General features: G+C 39.5%; 1 protein-coding gene and 1 non-coding gene across 2 annotated transcripts in view; both read right to left on the reverse strand.

Annotated features, from left to right (window-relative positions):
* Positions 1-3,270: 3,270 nt before the first annotated feature.
* ABCD3 (ATP binding cassette subfamily D member 3) overlaps positions 3,271-17,599 on the reverse strand; it is a gene marked incomplete at its 3' end in the record, with an annotated part of 74,264 nt that continues 59,935 nt past the window's right edge. Inside the window, 9 exon segments of the mRNA XM_014583061.2 lie at positions 3,271-3,301; positions 3,404-3,481; positions 8,523-8,586; positions 9,848-9,920; positions 10,007-10,098; positions 11,983-12,074; positions 12,176-12,273; positions 12,588-12,657; positions 14,954-15,023. Of these exon segments, the coding sequence (XP_014438547.2) occupies positions 3,271-3,301; positions 3,404-3,481; positions 8,523-8,586; positions 9,848-9,920; positions 10,007-10,098; positions 11,983-12,074; positions 12,176-12,273; positions 12,588-12,657; positions 14,954-15,023 (668 nt within the window).
* On the reverse strand, positions 6,980-7,086 carry LOC114005570 (U6 spliceosomal RNA). The gene has a single exon (XR_003547410.1). It is a non-coding gene; the product is annotated as a U6 spliceosomal RNA (small nuclear RNA).

Raw genomic sequence — 17,599 nt, forward strand, 5'->3', positions numbered from 1 at the left:
CCTAAAAATTATGTCTCTTTTTCCTCAATGTGTTATTTCAACAATGTTCAATTCTACCAAAAAGCTGAAAGAATAGTAAAATGAACACACATATACCCTTAACAATGGCAGTATTTGCTGCACAGCCTTCTCTGTCTCCCCCTCGGAAACAGTAAGAGGCTTTCTCAGGCTTAACGCTGAATTACCCCAATACTGGCCTACACAGCACACACCCTGTCAACGGCTTGGTCATGCTCCAGTCACATGTGCAGCTGTGTCATGGATGAGCTTCCCTCATTCCCCCAACTACTGGGTCACAGGGAAATTATGACACTTTTTTTTAATAGAAAAATAGAAAAACTCATCATGACTTTCCCAGTGACCTAATACTACAGCTGATCAGATTTGACAGAATTCCTCCTGCCCCTCTCCTCCTTTTTCAAGATATCCTCTCATCCCCAATGCCTTCGAATTTCTTACCTTCAAATAAAAACTACCCCATCCGTACCTTCATACTACACACACAGAATTTCTTAGTTAAGCACATTTAAGATTCTTTCCCTGGGTTTCTATCATGTCTATTTGTAAACCATATCCTTCCATTTTCTTTGAAGTCACAGAACAGAAATTTTAATTTGTTGTCTTGACTTGCAGTTATTTCTATAGTCAGCTTCTGAACTGTCTCTGGAAATGCCCAGTCATTTCAAGTTGTCACTCCTTCAGCCCAATTTCCACTTTTCAATTTTTTTAGAGAGAGATTTTTGCTACAGGGCACGTGCACTCACTAGAGAGACAGAAAGCAAGAAATCATCCTCCAGAGGGGATAGCCATGCCACAATCCTTCTCCTCCATTCTCTTCTTGGGATTTTGGGTACACACGCACACGGGCCTAGCCTGAGTTTTAAGCCCCGGGTCCAAGACTCGAACTGTGGTCAACTATGTGAGGGTCCAGCAACATAACAATTAAGGCATCTGCTGGTCTTTGCCCAATTTTCATTTTAAATATGGCTAATAGCTATTTTGTTTACAATTCAATATTCACACTAGATTAATCTCATAACACTAGCCAGACAAATCATAATATTAGTTTGATACTAAATTCATATAGTGCAGGTATAATTTTTTGTGGTGAAAGGGCAAAACCATGCAACAGAAAGACTGCAACATGAAGACAATGAGTAAGAAATTCTGACAAAACCCATCTGTTCTGCCTGAGACCACATGGGAGGCTCAAGTCTGATTCCTGGCCCACCCTAAAAGCCAGGCACAATGGTGTGTGCCTATAGTTCCCAGGACTCAGGGGGCCGAGGCAACAGAACTGCAAAACAGCAAGATCCCATGGGATAACAATAACCCTCTGGATCTATTCAAACTATGGTATGCATAGTTAGAAAGTGACTCTTTAAAAGCTCACCCTCCTAACAGGGAACCCACAGTATCTTTTTTTTTTTAAGGTTTCTGTCATCAGGCGCTTGCTAGGGAAAGCCAAGAAGAACGAGGGGGTAGGAAAAGACAAGAAAAACGATGGGAGGGAACGAGAGAAATTACCCCCCCGCCCGGGAGGGTGGTCATACTGCAGCCCCTTCTCCTCCCTTCCTGGGATTTTCGATACAAATGCACACGCACCCAGTATGATTTTCAAGTTTCCAGGACTGGGACTAGAACCGCAGTTGTCCACATGGGGGGTCCAGTGCCTTACTCATTATGTCAACTGCTGCCCCCCCGCCCTCTGAATCATTCTTAGTGTAATGTTTGTATATTTTTTTGGTTTGGGGTATAAGTTTAGTTATTATAAAAATAAGAATAGTTCCTTGTAATGCTTCTTTATATTAGAACAAATTTTAAATGCAAAAGAAGTAGACACTGTGCCTGAAATCACACACTTACCCTTTCCCTCCACATATGATAGCAGAGGGAAAGGGCAAGAACAGAATCAAGAATAAAATGATAATGAAATTACAGTTTATCACCTCTAATACCTTCAGCTATTTCAGGGAAAAAAGCTTGAGTGAGACAAATGAGCTGTGTACAGGAAACACATATGGAAAAAGGTCTCCTCCCTCAAATAGCAGCGCCGTATCTCTCAGGACTGAAAGGCTGCAAAGACCTCCCCCAATGACTTTTAGAAAAACTGATTTAATAGTATATAATTAGAACTACAGCTTTTCCTTTCACAAATACTGGCAGTATACTTATGAATTTTTCAGAATTCCAAATTTGCATGTAAATTTTTATACACTTTTAAATGAATCCATACCGTAACAACTGCTAAATAAAAAGATAAAAATAAAACTTTGTGTCTTGATTACTCAAAATGCTGGATTCTAATACTGACTTAGTGCAGCCAGCTATGTTTTTATGCAATGTCTTCAGAGTACACTTACCGCCATTCTTTGTTTTTCTCCACCACTGAGTACATCCATCCAATCCTGAACACTATCCCAGCCTCCTTCTCGTTCAAGGATATGACCCAACTGGACATTGTCTAAGTATTCCTTCAGCACCTTTAAGGAAGATGATTACAGATGAAATCGGTCTTAATTTAAATCAGCATTTTCTATCTTGCTGTATTTTTTAAACTAGAATCACTGTCATACCATTGCCAATACCACATACTTCAGAAAAGAACCTTTCAGTTCCTACTAACTCTGACGAAATATGTCTCACAGCTCTGAGAGAACAGCACGATGGAGCAGGTACAGAGGACACCAACAGTGGTGTGCAGTGAGGCTAAACTAAACCTAGTGAGAGCCGGGCCAGCTGCGGTGGACGTGCTGCTGAGATGCTGTGCCCTGCAGGGTGGGACCACATGGGAGGTCCAGCTTCAATTCCCCACCCAACCTCAAGGCCAGGCACAGAGGGCTGAGCCTGTAATCCTAATGACTTGGGGGAACTGAGGCAGGAGGATGTGACAAAACAAGAGCCTGACTTTTTCAAACAAAGCCAAAAAAAAACTTGAAGAGTCGTATTTAAGCAAAGTGCTTATCATCTCCCCTCAACTTGAAAAGCTGTAATTAATGGCTTCGGAAAGCTCTGCAAGTGTGGATAAACTACCTGTCACGTGAAATATCTCACTGATCAAGATGAAGAATTTGAAATGGGCCATGTTCAGTAGATCTAGGATATAAATATTCTCTTACCAGGTCAGATATCCCTTTCTTTTTCTGATCTTCTCTTCCATCTGGATATATCACTTGGTCTCGAAGTGTTCCAAGGGTCATGTAAGGTCTCTAACAGTAGCAGAGCAAAAGCCATTAGAAATGAAAAATTTTAAAATTATATATATATATATAGTTAGACGTCCTCCAAAAAGAGGCCATAACTATAAGCAGAAGGAAAGAGAGGAAGAGCAGTTGTAAAATCACCCTGTGGTAGATGGGATGACAAATGAAGGCTCCAAACTCTGAGGTCGATTTGTACTTACTTCCCCAAGAACACGGAAAAGTGAACTCTTTCCACAACCATTTGGACCACAAATGAGAACATTGGCCCCAGATCGAACCTGAAAGAAAATGAGTCTATGAATTAATTGAGTGAATATATATACTCAATGAACATTTCCTAAGAGTTAAATAACTCTTCACTAGTTTTAAGTTTTGTCTGTAAGTGGGATTATGAGGTAGAGAAGTAGACGGGTAAGGTAAGATGACCTTTCCTTTCCTTTCAACTTCTACTGTTACTTTTTATTTTCATTTAAAAATTCTGTTTTTTGTTTCTTCCATGAGAGATACAGACAGAAACAGGCAGTCCCAACAGGATCTGCATGGTGTGACCCACACACAGTCTTGGCCAGCCCAGATCAAGGGCACACACACGTGCCCAGTGTGATCAGGGGAGACCTCGGGATGCAAACCCAGGGCCTTCCCCATGGGCTGCGTTACTGCCGTGCCACTACCTGCCCCTAAACAACATTACTGATGATCTCATCAATTTAACTGCCGTCAAGATAAAGAGAGCTAATGCTTAGAAATTTGGTGAAATTCTGGAAAATAGTAAGTATGTGTGTATACATAGTCATTTTTAAAAAATGGAATGGTACCACAGAGACTCTCTTCAATCTTCCTTTTATTATTTAACAGTATATCAAAGAGATTCTTCTAGGTCTGTATATTCAATGCTATTCATTCCTTTAATGCTTGCAGCATATCCCACAGTGCACCATAATTTATTTAAACCCTTCCCTTTGGTTAAATATTTAGGTTGTCTGTATTCTGTTTTGCTCTTTTAGATAATACTGCAGTGAACCTGAGTCAGCAAGTAAATTTATGCATCAGTAAGAAATGTTTCTGTAGATCAGATTCTTAGAAATTTAAAAGTGTTGGATCAAAGTATATTTGCACTATAAATATTTACAAGTGTCACTAAAGTATTCTGCTATAACCTAAAGTTAAGTAAGGAGATGTACAGAGCTGTTATGTTCTAAGCTTCCAGTCTTATAATCAGCTCTGTAAGTTAGTAAGAAAGTTGGGACCAGCAGTTAGTATAATGGCTATGTCGCTGGACTCCCATGTAATCGACTGCAGTTCGTATCCTGGACCTGGTGGCTTAAAACTCACACCGGGCACGTGTGCATGCCTGCCCAAGATCCCGAGAGAAGAACGGAGGAGAAGGGATTGCGGCATGGCCATCCCCCCTGGGGGGGGGGGTGATTTCTCGCTTTCTGTCTCTCTGTCTCTCTCTGTCTGTCTGGTAAGCACACGCGCCCTATAGCGAAAACCTCCAAAAAAAATAAAAAAAGATTAGTAAGAAAGTCTGGGTTATAATTTTAGGTTACGATATTAAACACCATTAGCAAAACAGGAAAGAAGACATCAGAGATATGAGGTACCCTAGTCCTATAACTTGCCTCTGGCAATTTTTTTAACTGGCAAGCCTTAGGTTTCTATTATTTAATTCAATGAATTTATAGAATGCTCTGTGGCAGGCTCTGTCCTAGGTGATAGGGTGACATTAGTAAATAAAAGAGACCAACGGAAAAATTCTACACTTCCTACTACTAGGTTGTTGGGACAGTCATAATTTTCAAAGTCGAAAATGTGTCATGACTTTACCAGCAATCTAATAGCTTCCATTTTAGCAAGAGACTAGCAATAAAGAATATGAATAACAAATACGTAAGTGGTATGCTAGGAAATAAGCGCTGCAAAGAAAAGCCAGATCAGGGTAAGCACATGTGGGAATAGGTGGGGGAGTTACAATTTTAAAGTGGTTGATGCAGACCTCATTGAAAATGACAACTGGACAAAACTTTGAAAGAAGGCGTTAGGTTGAAAGTTTATCTGGGGGAAGACTGTTCCAGCCCTATCATCACCCACAAAAAGCTGATGTGAGGGCACGAAGGAGGAATGGATCTGCCCTGTTCATAAAACAGAAAGAAGGCCTATTTGGCTGGAGGCGAATGAACAAGAGGGAAGAGCAGCAGGACACAGGTTCAGAGGTAAGAGGGGATGGCAGGGGTGGCAGGCACATCACACAAGGTATGTATGGTCAACCTCTAAAAGCCTGGGTCTTCTGTAATGGAATGGTACCAGCAGCATTATTCACAATAGCCAAAAGGTGGACGCAACCCAAGCAGATGAATGAGTAAACAAGATGTGGATATACATACAAAAGAACAGTATTCGGCCTCAAAAAGAAGTGATTGTGATATATGCTTACAATGTAGATGAGCCATGAATGCACTATGCTGAGTGAGTAAGCCACACACAAAAGAACAAAGGTGTGTCTACTTATTTGAGTTGTCTAGAGCAGCCAAATTAATAAAATCAAAAAGTAAAACAGAATTTACCAAGGGCAGGGGAGGAGGCAGGAAGGGGAATTATTGAATAGATACAGAGTTTCTGTTTGGAATGGTGGAAATGTTCTGAAAATGAATAATGAAAATGGTTGCAAAACATTATAAATGTACGTAATACCACTGAATTGTATACTTAAAAATGGTTAAAAAGGGGGCTGGCAGGTGCTGTGGTGGTTGAAGGCATTGGACTCCCACCTGGCTGACCGTGGTTCAAGTCCCAGACCTGATGGCTTGCTTTCTCACTTTTCTCTTCTCTCTTCTCTTCTCTCTCTCTCTCTCTCTCTCTCTCTCTCTCTCACACATACACACACACACACACACACACACACACACACACACACTGTCCCCCTCTGGTCAAATAAAATAAAATAAAATAATTATTTAAAAAAAAGAAAAAATGTTTAAAATGGCAAAGTTAATGTTACAGATATTTTTATCTCAATTTTTTAAAATTTTAAAAAGAAAAAAAAAGCCTATTTTTAAAAAGGTTGAGAATTATCATCCTAACACATAATTCATCTATAATAAAATGCCATAATTTACACATATCACTGTTAGAGAATGAGTTATTCTAAATAACTGTTCCAGATGAACTCTTTTTCTGAGAAATTATTTTAAAGAACCATTTTGATGGATTTCTCCCAAAAACAGCTACATATTTCTTTATTGTATTAAGTTGAATATGTTTCATATTCATGATACTGCAAGGCTGTTGTTGCATGTAATAACTGTAATAATATAATGGTGTGTCCTTAGGAATGCCTATGGCTCAGAGCACTGGTAAGCGGATCCCTGCAAGGGTGCTTTATCTGAATAATCTCAGCCACATTTCTGCCCCTAGTGCTCTTCGTGGTTTACACTGGTATCAATATTCCTATTCTTGCTTCCAACAATACCCCGCCACAGTACTTGTTGCTATATTCTAGGAAACCCCAAAACCAAGCTCGTAATATGTATAAATACTAACTAGTTTCACTGAAATCCTCAGGTACTCTCTTATGTGCAAATGTTTTATGCTCAGTCTTAACTTTTTTTTTAAAGAATTATTTTTTTTAGCTTTATGTATGTATGTATGTATGTATGTATGTATGCATATATTTAAATTTGACCAGAAAAAGAGAGAAAGTGAGAAACAAGCCGCCAGGGCCAGTCCCCGAACCATAGTCAGCCATGTGCGAGTCCAGCCCGGTTCTTTTTTTTTTTTTTTTTATGGAACGCTTCACGAATTTGCGTGTCATCCTTGCGCAGGGGCCATGCTAATCTTCTCTGTATCGTTCCAATTTTAGTATATGTGCTGCCGAAGCGAGCACCAGCCCGGTTCTTAACCACCACGTCACCTGCTGGCCCCAGCATTAACTTTCTTTACTACATGGCTTTTGAAAGTGTTGGACAAAAACTTCCAATTATGACACCAGCCATAGTAAGCCAGTGATAATTTTTCCCTATTAAAAATTTATACACATTATTTTTAGGGTATTAACAATAAAATCTAGGGCCAGCAGATGGCATAATCATTATGTTGCTGGACTCCCATGCAGTCGAATGCAGTTTGGGTCCCAGTCCCCGACCCCACCCCCGGTGGCTTAAAACTCATGCCAGGGGGACCAGGAGTTAGCATAATGATTATGTCGCTGGACTCCCACGTAGTCGACCGCAGTTTGCGTCCTGGACCCGGTGGCTTAAAACTCACACCGGGTGCATGTGCGTGCGTGCCCAAGATCCCAAGAGGAGACCGGAGGAGATGTGATTGCAGCGTGGCCATCCCCCTGGGAGGTGATTTCTCGTTTTCTGTCTCTCTGTCTCTGTCTGTCTGGTGAGTGCATGCACCCTATAGCAAAAACCTCTCCAAAAAAAAAACTCATGCCAGGCACCTGTGTGTACAAACCCAAGTTCCCAAGAGGGGAATAGAGAGGGGATTGCAACACAGCCACCCCCTCCCCGGGGGTGATTTCTCACTTTCTGTCTCTTTGTCTCTGTCTCAAGTGAGCACACGTGCCCTATAACAAAAACTCCTCAAAAAAAAAGAAAAAAACCCTAGCTATCTGCAGTGTTGTTGTGTTGCTCCACTGCTTTTGTCAGTAATAAGAAAGCCTATATTTTGTTTTTATAGATATAAATCCTCTTCCACAGTCAAATCAATATCAACCGATTTGTTTTAAATTTAAAGAGATTAAAATTACATTTATATATTTAAATATTCATTCTATACTGGATAATTCAATTAACTATATCTTCTATGGCTTTTTTGACATGAACTTTCATTTGCAAAAAGTTTTTTTGATATTAATATTTAAAATTTTGAAATCCTACCCATTAATTAAGTAAAACAGACATCTAAGTGTTTCAAAGACTTATTATGGGGGCAGGGGAGTAGAGGGTGTGTGTGTTCTTATCAGAGAAAGTCAGAGAAGGAAGGAGAGTAGAAAGTAACCCCCTATGGAGCAATCCCTTCTCTCTCACTCTCCGTCCTTTCAAAATTTTGGGCGCACACACACACACACACACACACACACAAATCTGGCATGTTTCTCAGGCCACTGGGTCCAGGACTCAAACCAGGTGGTTGGTCCTGTGGGATCCGCTACCTTCAACACTGGGCCACGGTGGCAGCCCAAAGACAATTTATAAAGCAATTCTGCAGATCCAAAGTCCAGGTCAAGCCCTAAAATTAAGTATTCAGACAACAACTTTCAAGTTCACATTCTGAAGATAACTTAAGCTTTTATATGATCATTCTAAAACTTACTTCAAAATTAAGGTCTCGGATTAAGACATCTCCATTTGGCGTTGCTAAAGGAACATGATCAAACCTACAAAAGAAATGAATAAAAAGAGGGCAATTTTAAAATATATAAAGAACTCACACAACTCAGTATGAAAGATACAGTAACTCAATCAAAAAATGGGCAAAGGACCTAAATAGATACTTCTTAAAGGAGACTCCAATGGCCAAAGGGCACATGAAAAAGGTGCTCAATATCTCTAGTCGTCACGAAACTGCAAATCAGAAGCACCATGAGAATCCTTTCAAGCCTGTTAGGATGGCTCTTATCAAGAGAGAAAAAGATCACTGTGGGCAGGATTTGGAGAAAGGGAACCCCTGCACGCTACAGTACAGCCATATGGAAAACAATCGAGAGATTCCTCAAAATACTAAACATAGTACTGTATGATCCACCAATCCCACTTCTAAGTATATATAGCCAAAGAAAATAGAGTCTGTATATACTTCCACCATGTTCATTACAGTATTATTCACAATAGCCAAGATATGTAAACTACCCAGTTGCTCTTAAACTGATAAAAGGATAAAGAAAATATAGTACGTATGAGGGAACTTTAAAAAGTTGGTGGAAAAATAGAATTAAGGAACAAGTTTATTATGGTGCAAAAAGGTTAGAAATCCATGCATGATATTTTCATAATATATAGTTTCCATGAACTTTTTTAAGACCCTCTAGTATTTACACAATGATGATTTGACCATAAAAAAGAGGGAAATCCTGCCGTTTTTGACCATATGAATGGAGCTGGAGGATGTTACATTGAGTGAAATAAGCAAGACACACAGAAATTCTGTATGAGCTTACTTGTTATATGGAATCTAAAATAGGCAAACTGATAGAAGCAGAAAATAGGATGGTGATTGTCAGGGGCTACAAAAGGAGTGATGTCAGCCAAAGGGTACAGAGTTTTGGGTTACACAAGATGAACAGAGATCTAATGTTCAGCACGGAGACAATTAAAGTACTGTATTGTATTCTTGAAATCTGTTAACATACATCTCAAATCATCACCACATACACTCATACACACACACAAATGGCGACTGTGTAGATGTGACGATAAATGAGTCAGCTGGAATATGGTGATCATTTCGCAATGTATGCATGCATCAAAAACATCCAGTGGTATACCTTAAATATTAATTTTTATGTCAATGATATCTCAAAGCTGTTTTAAAAAAGAGGATAATTTAAATTAAACACTAAGCAACTTAAGTGGAACGAGAAAGGCTAGCATGAAATCTAACAGATGTTTAGGTACTAGGGACGCTTTCTCTGTACGTACTTGATAATGTTATCCGCATTGATGATTTCTCCAGCACCAGGTATCAAAGGCATGACTTGTACTCCTTCAATACCTTAAATGGAAAGTAAGTATTAACGCTTCATATTATGTCAGCGGAAACTTAAAACTGTGACCTCTAATTGTTACCTTCACACTTACCCCTTTCCTGCTGGGAGACCATTGTGCGCTCATATTTGCCATGATTTAAGTCCTTTAGTACTTGCATTAATTCTGTGATCCGAGCAGTAAAGCTAATTTTTTTTAAAAAAAGGAAACCATAATCAAAACTTCCAGACTATTAGTACATCTTTTATTTTATACAAACATTAAGTGAAGTTTCTGAAATTATAATTTAAATGAAATAACCTAAAAGAAGCCTCATCAACATAAAGTACTATAGTGAGTTGCTGGAAAAAATCATCGCATTTTTGCAGAGAAAAACAGAAAAAAATATGTCATGACTTTTCCAACAGCCCAACACAAGTCTTACTATGATTCTTTAGGAGGGCAGGAACAAGGAGATAAGGGCAGACGTTTCACAGAATCCTCACCTTAACAGATACTTCATTAATAGGCAGGTTGAGACAGCGGCTTGCTATAAAGGATGTTAAGGTCATTTCTAGTGTACATGACAACAGGACGCCTGCTGTGCCTTCCTTGCACCCAGGAAGCATGGGTCCTAAGTTCCCGCTGAAGTGAACTATAAAGCCAGGTCTGAGGCTGGCCTTTCTCTTTGCATTCTGCCTCCCTGCAAACTGAGAAGCATTTGAAAGAGACCTCCTTTCTTATGCAGAAGAAGGGAGAAGATGAAGAGTTCTTGATATTAACGGTAGATGGATATCACTGTGGCAACAGAGAGAGATAACTACTGACAAGAGGCTGGTGGGGGGGTGTGTGTGAATGATATGATGGTTAAAAAGAGGCCAAGTAGGATTTCTGTGACTAACAAACAGAAACCTTCTAAAGGTAACTTTGGGAGGTGATCAATGTTTATGGTCTTGATGGCGACAGTTTTGGGACTATGATCATTTATCTCCACATTTATCAAATTGTATACCTTATATATGTACAGGTTTTTGTATGCCCATCATGCCTTGATGAAATGGTTTTTGAAAAAAGACAGAAACTAGGGCCAGCAGCTGGCATAGTAGTTACATCACTGGACTCCCACATGGCCAACTGTGGTTCAAGTCCTGGACTCAGTGGCTTGAAACACACTGGGCATGTGAGCATGTGTGCCTAAGAGCCCGTGAGGAGAATGAAGAAGGGACTGCAGCATGGCCATCTCTCCTGGGGGGTGATTTCTCACTTTCCTTTCAACTCACTGTCTCTGTGTCCCCCCACCCAAGTGTATGTGCCCTAGGGCAAAAAAAAAAGAGGATAGAAAACTCTTAAAGGAATAAAATATTCCATGATGCTATGAATAGTAAAGGCATAGGAAAATGTATTAACCAGTAAGCAGGAAGTTTGCATTCTCAAAGTAGTGATACAGAGGAAAAAAAGGAATAAAGAGGAAGAAATACAAAAATGGGTCACCAAATTTCTTTGGGTAACTTGAAATTTGTGATGTTGTTTACCCTACATCATACCCATTACATTAGAGCTTAAAATACCGAAATATTTCATTCCATTCTATGGTCTATGAACAGTTTTCCCACTAGACAATGATATTACAACTGCACCTACACAGGCTGTTAACTTTTCATTTTTTTCTACTGACGTCAGCTTCACCTCTTCTGTTTATCAGGTTTGCTAGGTTACCAGTATCAAAGATCTAAGGAAAAAAAGTATGGTGGAGAACAAAAATGTTCAAATGAGAAAGTTCTGTTCATTAACTTAATTTCTGTGAATTAGGAAAAGACAGTCATGACTCAATTTTTCTCAACTCATCAAACACCAGCATCCATGGAGCAGCAGCTTGAGAACCACTAATCTAGTGGAAGGCGCAAAGAGCTGTCTCCAGGAAACACGGAATACACACAGTCAGAAAAACTCTTCCTTAACTTACTATCCAAAGCAGCTTCCCAGAGCAGGAGAAGTTGCCCCTTTATCGCAACCTCAAATGGGCACAATCATTAAGGACAACATTGAAAAACTAATTATTCTCTGCAACTGTTCATTATTATTATTCTTACCCGGCCAATCTAGTCATCTCACGCCCAGCCAAAACTATTCGACCCAGAGCTTGAGACATTCGCAAAAGCATTCTTCCACTTTGGTAGTAATCCTTAAACAGAAATAAATATTAGTTTTCACTTACATTTCTAAGATTAAAACTAGGCCTTTTTTATTTTTATTTTAAAATTTTCACTTTATTATTATCATTACCTCCAGAAGTTCTGAATGTGTACTCTTAAGATGTCGAGGGTGAGACAAATCTAGGAAAGGACGACTGACAACGAGGTAACCAACTACAGTGGCAAGGTCTGAAATAAAAGTTAAGATTTAAAATGTTAACAGTATTTTACTTTTCCCAAAACCTCACTATACCATCTCTCTCTCTTTCTCTCTAACTGCCAGAGACAGAGAGAGGGAAAGGAAGAAAATAACCACCAATAGAGTCTGATCATGCCTCAATCCCTTCTCCATCCTGTTGGAAGTTGGGGCATGTACACACAGTATGTTTTTCAAGCCTCGGAGGCCAGGATTTGAGCCATGGTTGGCCATGTGGGATCCAGTTCCCTTGATTAACTACAGGGTGCAGGGCTCGCCCACACCATCTCTTTTAAAACATACTTACATTTGGCAATTATGCTATCAATGAAGCCCATAGAGAACCGAAACAAAATGAAATTATGTAGATGCTCCACCTACCAGAAAACAAAAGCAAAAAAAAATAATTTTATGTATAAAAAATTTAATCTACCATGAGGATAAAACAAATTGTAGAATTCATTTCTTCGACAAATATTTTCCCATGATTTCTGATTGTATTTCACATTACATTTCACTGAGCACAATGCCATCACAGAGCAGGTACCAAAAAAAATATTTCTTGTAATATTAGGTCATCTGAAAAGTCATGACGCATTTTTGCATACAGAAACATAGAAAAATATGAGATAATTTTCCAGCGCCCTAGTAGCACAATGCTATTCACAATACTGGCGGATATATATATCCCAAAATAGACCTACCACCAAAGCAAAAAGGAAAGAAGGAAGAGTTAATTTGGATGAAACACTAGCTGTCCAGATTGACTGTGCTTTCTCTAAGAATTGTACCGAAAACAAGCCCAGTGCGAATGTAAATCAATGCCACACGGTCCCAGTCTGCAGCTTTAACCTGAGCACAAATTGTCTTAAAATTACAAGTCTAAACATGCTTTTGATTCTGAAGTATAATGTTCACAAATTGTCTAGCAGATTATTCAAGGTCCTGCATTTTCTGGCTCTACTTTCGAACTAATCTGCTTTTACTTTACTCCTTCTCACTAAGCTTCAGAAATACTGATTTCTCAAACAATACTCTTTGTCTAAAGGCTTTGTTCTTACTGTTCCCTCTGCCAGCAACATCTTCCTAGATATATTTACATTTTGTGACTAATTCACTTACTTCGTGTGGGTTTCTGATTAATTATCACCTCCTCAAGAAAGACCTTCTTAAATCATTATAGTTAAAAATAACTATGCAACAGCCTCCATAAGACTCTCTCCATAAGACTCTCTCCCTTTATCCGGCTTCATTTTGGGTCACAAAATTTATTATCACCTGAAATTATATACAACACCCAGTTGTTTACCTATTTACTATGTCCTCCACTAAAATATGGGTTTTCTAAATACAGGGTAGCTTGTTCTTAGTGTCTTCTGCAACTAGAGCAATTTGGAACATTTATTCAACACCATGTGTCAGGCATTGCTCAAAATTCAAATTAGCCAGGTGAAGGGCAAACTGGTGCACAGCAATCCTCTGAAAAATTACCTCAAATGCTTTTCCTTAGTGAGCACTCTCAAAGTTCAGTCATGTTAAAAATCGGGAAGGTGTAGAATCCACTTTCTGTTTATGATACCCTATCTTTTCTAAATAATCTAAGTATGCGTGCATAAATTTATAAACGTATATATGTATTTCATATATATGTGTGCGTGTGTACATGTGTACATACAGTTTCACAAACATCCACTAAAATGCAAGCTCCTGAAGGGCCGGATTTTATCCTTCATTTTCACCACCCTACATAGCATTCATCTCTTCTGAATAAATAATGAATAAAACTGCTTGAATTCAAATTTGCCAAGTGAATGAACACTCAAATACAGCTTTCACAAGAAATAATGCTTTCATTCTAAATCAAAAGTCAGCAAACTATGGCTCATAGGCAAAAACAGCCTGCCATGTGTTTTTATAAACAAAGTTACATTACAATGTAGCCATTCCCATTGATTTAATATGGTATACAGCTACTTGAGTTAGAGTTGAACAGTTGCAATGGAGACTGTGTATTCTAAAAAGCCTCAAATATATGCATCCTATCCTACCCTTGACTTTAAAAAAATTGCTGATCCCTTCTCTTCATGATACACTTTACTGCATTTTCATAAACGCTACAAGACAAATTCCTGTGAGAATCACATTTATCACTAAATAAGATTCCTAAAGATTATTTTAATAAATCTGTCCATTTTGGGACCAGCAGTTGGCGTAATGGCTATGTCACTGGACTCCCATGTAGTCGACCACAGTTCAAGTCCCAGATCCAGTGGCTTAAACTCAGGCCAGGTGCGTGTGCACGTGTGCCCAAGATCCTGAGAGGAGAACAAAGGAGAAGGGATTGCAGCCGTGGCCATCCCCCCTGGGGGGTGACTTCTTGCTTTCTGTCTCTCTATCTCTCTCTGTCTTTCTGGCAAGCATACACAATATAGCAAAAAATCCTCTCCAGAAAATAAATAAATAAATAAACAAATAAATCTATTCATTTTTATAATCAGGTAGTTTAACATACTGGTGATAGTTTTTAATATGTTTTATTAAAAATATAGTATAACATTCTTTATGACTATTTACATATCTTTAAGACATGTTTATATACATAAGATTATACATATTTTGGCACAGGCTGAAAAAAATCTTTCCGTAAGCACAAGCCACAGTATGCTATCTTACCAGTTTCCGGAAAACAGAGTGGATTGTCTGCTTTTCTCTTTTATTCCCATTGTAAAAGGCAATTTCTTCACTGTAAAAGACAATAATTTAGCAATTAATTTTACTTACCTACGCCTGAAATATAACAGAAATACAGTATTTGATGCCTGAATATCTGTTTTGAAATGTACGTTTTGTGACTAAGAGCTCAGCTGGTGCACCTTTAAGCTATGATCTGTACTTGCCATCCTGCTCCTAGGCCAGATGATCAGAGCACAGAAATGCACACTCCCGCATTTCTGGTGCATACCACTACACTAGACAACTCACTAGACTGCAGCCTGTGTCAGATGCAGCCTGGCTGGAAAAGACGTGCTGGGCTAGTCTCAGAAATCTGCAAGAAGACACTGCAGGAAGATGCCATGAAAGACAGGGCTGGGACATTTTAGGCTACAAGTTGAAGTACGGATCCAGAGAGGAAGGAAAGGAAAAATTAGCAGCTAGGAAAAGGTACAATGCCTTGACACAGAGCTTCTGAAAGACAGAAGAGCCGGCTAAGTCTTCCAGCCCCAAGAAGGCCTGAATGTACTGCAGCTGTTCTTAATCTTGGAACCCCACCAAGCCCTCACAACAATTTCCCTTTTCTTGAGCTGGCCTGAACGGGCCCACAAGGGCCATGAGGATCTTGATTAAAAATAAAGGGTACTTTATAGGTGAAGAAAGGTTCAGTGTGGTTAAGTAAATTTGTCAAAGTCACACAGCCAGGAAGTCAAGGAGCTGAAATTGAAACTCATTTTCAACTCTTTCCATCATATAAGGATGATGTAAACTTTCCCAGCAAAGTATCTCTTACAGCAGAGGGAAGTAAATATTTTATAAAGAAGTCCAGAAGGTGTGGCTAAAACAGTCTTCAATAAACATCTTATGTTTCTTTAAAGTCTCTTTTTTTCCCTTAAAAATATATGAATCTTGGGACGAGCAGTTGGCGTAATGGCTATGTCACTGGACTCCCACGTAGTCAACCATGGTTCAAGTCCCAGACCTGGTGGCTTAAACACATGCGGGGCGCATGTGCGTGTCCGCCAAGATCCCGAGAGGAGAATGAGGGGAAGGGACTGCAGCATGGTCATCCCCCTTGGGGGTGATTTCTCACTTTCTGTCTCTCTGTCTTTGTCTGTCTGGCGAGCACAAGTGCCTTATAGCAAAAGAAAAAAAAAAATCTCAAAAAAAATATGAGTTTTACACTCTACTTCTAAAACTTACCAGTATTCATTCCAACATAAAACCAAGGCACCTCCTGTGCCAACCCCTTTATGTAAAATTAACTTTCTATAAAGATGCATCATGTTTATCCCACGGTTCATAGTTCCTTGACATGACGATACAGAGTCCAGGGTATGAGAATTCCAGGATATAGGAATCCCAGAATTTCACATCTATAACTACTTTTTTTTTTTAACCTTTCTTCTACCTCTTTTATACATCTCAGCCTACAGAGACTGACTGCAGATTGACATTCTCCTAAACTGAGTCATTTAGCCCTTACCAAAATCTGAAAGGACAGCAAATCCTAAAATCCTCATGGGGGCCTATCTAACAGGTATTCTTTCCCACATCTTTTTCCTAAGAGAACTCCACTTTTTTAAGTCATTTATCCTGTTCTGTGCATCTTAATGCTTTAGGAATGGCTCCCAGGGTCGTATGGGCCCCAGCTGGTCATCGCCAATCACTTTAGGGATGGCAAGTGATCATTCCAGCCAATGAGACCAGAGGGGAAAGTTGGCCACACGACTTTGGAGAAAAATGTCTTTGCTCTCTTTAAGAGACATCACAGGAGATGCCTCTTTTGTTTCTGGACCTTTCTGCAGGGGAGAGGGGCTAGAGAAATCTGGAAATGTTGTGCTATCTAGGACCAAGCAGGAGCAGCCGAAGGAGAAGGCAGCATTTAAAGAAGAGCAGAGACAAGAGAAAAGCAAAGAGCCAGAGCCCTGGCCAAGCTGAGCCCAGCATTGCTCCATCTCAAGAGTTCTGACGTGAGGCAGCAAATGCCTTTACTGTTGGGGCCGTCGGGGGCAGGTCTGCATGCAGCAGGAAGCAGCCCACCTGATGCCATCCTTTACTTGGCACTCCCTTCTACCTAACCTTCTACTCCTCTGCCTTCTCAAAGCATAAAACTATTTTAAAATTAGTACCGTTTTAACAGTCTAAGAAACCACGGGAAGAGGATACTGTCAAAAGAGTAATTTCCTAAGTAGTTTTGTAAATTCCTACAGAATGGCCTAGAATATTAAATAAATACTGGGACCTTCAAAATGAATTAATGTTGAGAGATCATTATATGAGAAAATTTATTGAGGGCTAGCTTTATGTCAAAAATTATTAGAAACTTTGTATGTACTATCAAATTTAATCCTCATAATAACCCTATATTATCTACCTATTATAAAATAAGAAAACTGGGACCAGCAGTTAGCATAATGGCTATGTTGCTGGACTCCCAGGTAGTCGACTGTTTGAGTCCTGGACCCGGTGACTTAAACTCACACCGGGTGCGTGTGCATGCGTGCCCAAGATCCCGAGAGGAAAATGGAGAAGGGACTGCAGCGTGGCTATCCCCCACTGAGGGGAGATTTCTCACTTTCTGTCTCTCTGGTGAAGGCACGTGCC

The sequence above is a fragment of the Tupaia chinensis genome, unplaced genomic scaffold (assembly GCF_000334495.1).
Source record: "Tupaia chinensis unplaced genomic scaffold, TupChi_1.0 Scaffold144016_1, whole genome shotgun sequence".
Classification (NCBI taxonomy): domain Eukaryota; kingdom Metazoa; phylum Chordata; class Mammalia; order Scandentia; family Tupaiidae; genus Tupaia; species Tupaia belangeri.